Below are 5,868 nucleotides of genomic sequence, written 5' to 3'. Positions count from 1 at the left end.
GGGGGGGGGGGGGGGGGGAGAGAGAGAGAGAGAGAGAGAGAGAGAGAGAGAGAGAGAGGGAGAGAGAGCAAGAGCTAGAGTGTGTGTGCGCAAATGCGCACATGATTTCGTATTTGCAAACACATAATACAAACGTACGTGCGGGTCAAGGTCTGTGCTGTCCTTGAAGTCAGGGTGTGCGGACTGCGGCGCCCCTGCAGAGGCCCCTCCCAGGGACCTGCAGCCACCACCGCTGCATCGCCTCAGGACGCCCCTGGCCCTGCACTCATCTTGAACGCCCCATCCGCGCGATCGCGCGCGGGCGCTCGTGTGCGCACACACACGCACGCGCACACGCGCGTGTGCACACACACACACATCATACACACACTCTCTCTCCCTCTCTTTCTCTCACTCACACTCACACACACATTCACACGCTCCCCCAGGTCTCTGAGGTGTCTGACAAGCTGGTCAAGGCGGTGGAGCCCTTTGGCTGCCAGCTGGTGGAGGGGGTGCTGACTCACGACCTCAAGCAGTACGTGATCGACGGCAACAAGGTGCGGGGCCGGCGCCGCCGACGTCGCGGTTGTGCGCGCGCGTGTGTGTGACTGTGTGTGTGACTCTGTGTGAGTGACTGTGTTCGACTGTGCGTGTGTGTGGGGGGGGGGCGCTCGTGCGCATCCAATTGAGCGCTCAAACCATGCTTGCATGTGCACTGCAGCAGCATCTTGGGGGCATCGCGGGTGTGGCGCGCCGGCCCTGGCCGCGCCCCCAGTCACGATGCCTGCCGGCACCGCACCCCTGCGGAAGCAGACCAAGCCGCCCCTCTGCCAGCCACCCCCCGCTGCCGTCCTCAGCCCCCGCGGCCCCGGCCCCTCCTCCCGCCACCGCAAATCCCGGACCGCACGGCCCCCATCCCATCGCGCCGCATGCCTCTCCCCCGCTGCCGCCGCCGCTGCTGCGGCTCTATCGCCCCCTCGTCCTGTTGGCGTGCAATGACGTCCGTGCCGCTGCTGCCATCGCGCCCCTCTGTTCTACCTTCTTTTGTGATGTCAGGTGGTGCTCAACCGGCCGTCCCCGGATCAGAAGGTCGAGGAGGCGGAGTTTGAGCCCAACGAGGTCTACGCCATCGACATCGTGGTGTCTACGGGTGGGGGGGGCGCGCGCGCGCGCGTGTGTGTGTGTGTGTGTGTGTGCGTGCGTGCGTGCGTGTGTGTGTGCGCGCGCGTCCGCATGCGCACCCTCGTGGGAGCGCACGGGTGTGCAAGTGGGGGCAGAGGGGCACGTGGCTGATGGTCGTGTCCATTGCTCATTGCTTTGCACGCGCGAGAGGGTTTTCGCTGAACTGCAGACGCGGCGTTGACGCGCGGTGCCGCAACCTCGTTCGCGCGACCTCAGCAAACACAGATACGCGTACGCACGCACACGCATGCGCGCGCGCACTGCCCCTCCAACGTCATCCTTGCGCTCCACAAATGATGCGCGCCCGCACGCACAATGCCATATGCACACGCACATCCTCCCCTCCCCCTCCCCCCTCCCGGCCAGGCGAGGGCAAGCCCAAGGTTCTGGATGACAAGGAGACCACTGTCTACAAGAGGGCCCTGGACGTCGAGTACAAGCTCAAGATGAAGGCCTCCAGGTGATCTGACGACGCGCACGACGTGATCTGGTGATCTGGTGATCTGGGCGCGTGATTTATGTAAGGACCTTACTCGTACAGGCGGCTGCGTCCGATCGCAAGGGCCACGCCGTGGCGCAGGGGCCTCAATTCAATCCCAGGATTCTCCAATCGCCACATTTTGATCTGTCTAATGGCCCCCCCTGCATCACGTAATCCCCAGGCTGGTGCTGGGCGCGATCTCGAAGAAGTTCCCCATGCTGCCCTTCACCCTGCGCGCGCTGTCGGGTGCGCGCCCGCAACGCCCCCGCGCACCCAACCCGCGTGCCGCCGCCGCCGCCCGTGCTCGTCCTGCGACGGGGCCCCCGCCCGCTGCTGCGTTGTGCGTGCGTGTCCCCCTGCCGCTCCCCCAAGTGCCCGCCCTTCCTGGGGGGCAGCCCGACCCCGACACACACACACACACACACACACACACACACACACACACACACACACACACACACGTACGTCTCCACACAAACGAACCCATTTCGTCCCCCAGAGGGCGAGGGCGAGGACGTGTCTGAGCTGAAGAAGCAGCTGCGGCTGGGCCTGGTGGAGTGCCTCACGCACGGCCTGCTGCACCCCTACCCCGTGCTGCACGAGAAGGGCGGGGAGCTGGTCGCACAGGTGGGCGTGTGTGTAGAGGGGCGGGATGGATGTGGGTGAGGGTGGGCGCTTGCTTGTGTGGTGTTTTGATGTGTGTATTTTCAGGACATGTGTCTGAGTGGGAAAGGTGTGAGTGTGTGGGTGCAAGGCGCTTGTGTGTCGGAGGGAATATGTGGTGTGTGTGTGTGAGAGCGAGAGAGAGAGAGAGTGTGTGTGTGTTAGTGTGTGTTTGGAGGGGGACGAGGGAAAAGGGTGTGAGTGCGCACGCTCGCATCCAGGCCTGCTATCAACACCATTTCCCGCACGAATCCGACACACACACTCACACGTACACTCACACACTCTCTCTCACACAGACCCGTGCACCCACTCTCGCTTTCTTACACACAAACCTGCTCTGACCCCCGCTCCCCCCCCCCCAGATCAAGGGCACGGTCCTGCTGATGCCCAACGGCAGCGACAAGATCACCGTCGCCCCGCAGCAGCCCGTGGAGACGGAGAAGAAGGTGGAGGACGCAGAGCTGCTCAAGCTGCTCAACACAGGTGAGGGGCGGTGACGATTTGGCATGATCTGGGACGATCTGGCGTTTGTGGGTGCGCGCGCACACACACACACATGGCGCACGCAGTCACGCGCGCACCACGCGCGTGTGCGTGTGGTGTGTGCGTGACTTTGTGCGCCTCATTGACATGCGGAGGCAGTGGGAGAGTGTGCGTGTGGGTTTGTGACGAGAACTGATGTTAGTGGCGCCCTGGCCCGGGCTGGAGCGGCTTTTGTACAATGTGCGCGTAGCCAGTGCGGGGTGGGGGCGTGCGCATTTGCAGCCGCGACAGGGAGAGCACATCAAAGGAACCACAGAGACGGCTCGCACTGCTTGGGGTGATGGGACCCCACCCACGCCCGGGCGCCTGCGGGGCGCACCCTGCTGATGCGCTCTCAGAGGTCCACTCGAGCTTGTGCCTCAGTTCTTTCGCCGGTGGAGCGCGACCTGCATGCCCTCCGCCCCCCCTCCTTCCCCCCCGTCAGGCCTCAAGACCAACAAGAAGAAGAAGAAGGGGGGCGCCGCCGCGGCCGAGGGCGAGGCACAGTAGACCCTCTGCCGCACGCCTGCGGCCCCTACGCGCCGTCGCCCTCCAGCCCTGCGGCCCCGCGGCCCGCGCCGCGGTGGCTTGTGGCGGCCCGTGACGGCTGGATGCCGCCGCCCACCTCACGGGCTCGCCGCCGCCGCGCTGTTTTGTGGGCTGGCCGGCTGGCCGCCGGGCCGCGCCTTTTTGCATTTGTTTGCGCTCTCTCGGGGCGGCGCGGTCGGGCCGGACGGCGCGGGGTGGGCCTCGGCCGCGCGGGTGACCCCGGCCCGCTTTTGTGTCCCGCACGGTTGTCTCTCTGTTCACCTTTGTAAACACGGCTCGAGGCTGTCGCGCACGTTCTGGCGGCCCCCGCTTCGCAGGACCACTGAACACATCAGCAGCGTGCTCACATCAACACTGGGCTGCGAGGGCGTCACACCCAGTGAACCAAACGGGTACCAGGGGATAAGCAGAAGGCTGCTTGACTCTTTGGGAGCGACACAAATCACAGGGATCAGCAGTCCCCGAGCTTTGAATGCGCATGCCTGCCCCGTTGCCCAGTCCCCGTGCAGTGGCCGCTGATGCACCTCGGACGCCAGCCAGCACCCTCACCGATGACAGCTTCCGCGATAAACGCGGTTGATGCACCGCGCAAAGCAGAGTGCCCCGGGTGGCGGCCTGATTTTGGCGGCCTGATTGTGATGGCCTCGTCGAGGACCGTCAGAGTCGGCGGGGCCAGGGGAGCTGCTGGGGGAGCAGCTGCCAAGCAAGGCCCACGACAGCAGCTGCGCCGATAATCATCTTGCGTGCTTGTCGCCTGAACAGGCACGCGCGCGCACGCTCCCCGTAAAGCCCACTGGGGCCTGTCAGCATGCCGACCCTTTCGCATTGGAGTTGGCTGGCACGAATCATAATTACAGATTGGCCTCATCCAAAACCCCGCATGGCCGTATGAGATCAACACACTCAGCTCTTAGCCACACAGCCAGTCAGCGCAGTAGACGGCGCCCAGGTGGCGCGCAAGCCCGAGCACTGGATGGGCTCGCGCGCAGCCCAGCTCTCGTACCGAGTGAAGGGAAGGGCGGGCGGGCGCCGCATGGGCGCAGGGGCGGCACACGTGCGCCACGCAAGAAGGGCGGATAAATCACACGTCTTGACAGTGGATGCATGTGAGCATGCTCACACATGCACGCACATGCACGGTCGTGGGTGGGATGGTCTGGCGGCCTCATTATTGCACGTGTGTCCAGCTCAAAAGCGAAGCGAGGGGATGCGGGGAGGATGGGTGCACGCGGCACACAGGGCACAGGAGCCGACCCCCGCCCGCCCACGCCGCGTCGGAAACATTTAGGGGAGGCGCCTGTCGCAGCGCGCCGTGCGGCGCGCCGGCACCGCCAGGGTGCCCGTTCAGCTTCTCTGCAGCTTCCCTTGCCATGAAGGCAACGCTTGGAAGGGAACAATATCCTGCCAGCCCTCATACGAGGTCAGATGTGCAAAAGGCAAGTGAGCGCCAGGCCGCGAAGGGGCGGGGGCGCGTGCGTGGCGGGCGCGGCACGCAGGCGGCGGCGGCGGCGCGTTAAAGGGGCGGGGCGGTGCGGAAACACGCGCTCTGGGTTGCTATAGATACGGCGATGCGGCGATGCGGCGGCCGCGACAGTGTCTATATACAAGGGGCGGAGGAAAGGGGGGCAAGTGTAAAAGACAGCATATAAACACAAAGCCAGGCAATTGCAAGCCGTAGAATCTGTCAGAGCTCACGAGCACGCACATGCGCCGTGGCCCGTCTCGTGTGCACTCGCGGTCAGGCCAACCGCCAGCGCGGGGCAACTCCGAACGCGCTTGCCGGCGGCGCGACTCACGGGGGGCGCAAACAGGAGGCGGTTTGCAGGTACAGGTACACGGCTGTGGTCGCTGCCTCCACGGGCCGGTTTGCGGTGGGGTTGGGGTGGAGGGGGATGGCAAGAGGCGGCTTGCCCGGGCTCTCTCAGTGCCGAGGCACGCATGCTTTCTGGGGATGAGGGAGGGGCCCTGGTTAGGAAGGCGGGAAGCACGCGCGCGTGGCCTCTGCGGCACTGCCGGATTGGCAAAGCGCCGGAGGCCGCACGCCCACCAGGCCGCCCCGCGAGTTCCTCGACCGAAGCGCTGCGCTAATGCCCCTTCCGAGGGCGTTCAGCGCTCGGGACCCCTGAGCTGGCCCTTCTTGATCACAAGCGCCGCGGCGCCGATGCAGCGTTTCTTGTCGTCGCTGCTGCTGTGCTGCTCGTCCGGCTACTGTTGCCCGTTTTGGTGTCGTGCTGATGCTGACATGATGCTGATAAGAATGACATCCTTGCAGCTGCTGCGCCGCCTGCAAAATCGGATTTCCTGGGGTTGCTAGAGCCCGGCCTGCGCCCGCCACGCGTGCTGCGCCTGCTGCCCGCCGCCCCTCGGCGACCGCGGCAGCGGCGACGCGCACGGCCGCGGCGGCGGCGGCGACGGCGGCGGCACCCCGCCGTCTGCGGCGGCCGCGAGCGCCGAGGCGACCGCGGACGCGTTGCTGCCGGCGGCAG

At 65.7% G+C, this 5,868-nt stretch overlaps 2 protein-coding genes across 2 annotated transcripts in view; one reads left to right on the top strand and one right to left on the bottom strand.

Annotated features, from left to right (window-relative positions):
* Positions 1-3,343, top strand: part of MNEG_7198 (hypothetical protein) — a gene marked incomplete at both ends in the record, with an annotated part of 5,816 nt that extends 2,473 nt beyond the window's left edge. Inside the window, 7 exons of the mRNA XM_014044327.1 lie at positions 429-539; positions 1,039-1,132; positions 1,531-1,624; positions 1,827-1,891; positions 2,145-2,272; positions 2,674-2,794; positions 3,279-3,343. Of these exons, the coding sequence (XP_013899781.1) occupies positions 429-539; positions 1,039-1,132; positions 1,531-1,624; positions 1,827-1,891; positions 2,145-2,272; positions 2,674-2,794; positions 3,279-3,343 (678 nt within the window). The remainder of the gene's footprint in view (positions 1-428; positions 540-1,038; positions 1,133-1,530; positions 1,625-1,826; positions 1,892-2,144; positions 2,273-2,673; positions 2,795-3,278) is intronic.
* Positions 3,344-5,644: 2,301 nt separating this feature from the next.
* Positions 5,645-5,855, bottom strand: MNEG_7197 (hypothetical protein; the record flags this gene model as incomplete). The annotated part of the gene is made up of 1 exon (XM_014044326.1): positions 5,645-5,855. A coding segment is annotated over one exon (211 nt), but the record flags the coding sequence as incomplete, so codon positions are not given.
* Between the last annotated feature and the right edge of the window lie 13 nt (positions 5,856-5,868).

Source organism: Monoraphidium neglectum, assembly GCF_000611645.1.
Source record: "Monoraphidium neglectum strain SAG 48.87 unplaced genomic scaffold scaffold01253, whole genome shotgun sequence".
Classification (NCBI taxonomy): domain Eukaryota; kingdom Viridiplantae; phylum Chlorophyta; class Chlorophyceae; order Sphaeropleales; family Selenastraceae; genus Monoraphidium; species Monoraphidium neglectum.
The sequence above is the reverse complement of the archived record's forward strand: the minus strand, read 5'-3'. Positions and strand labels throughout refer to the sequence as shown.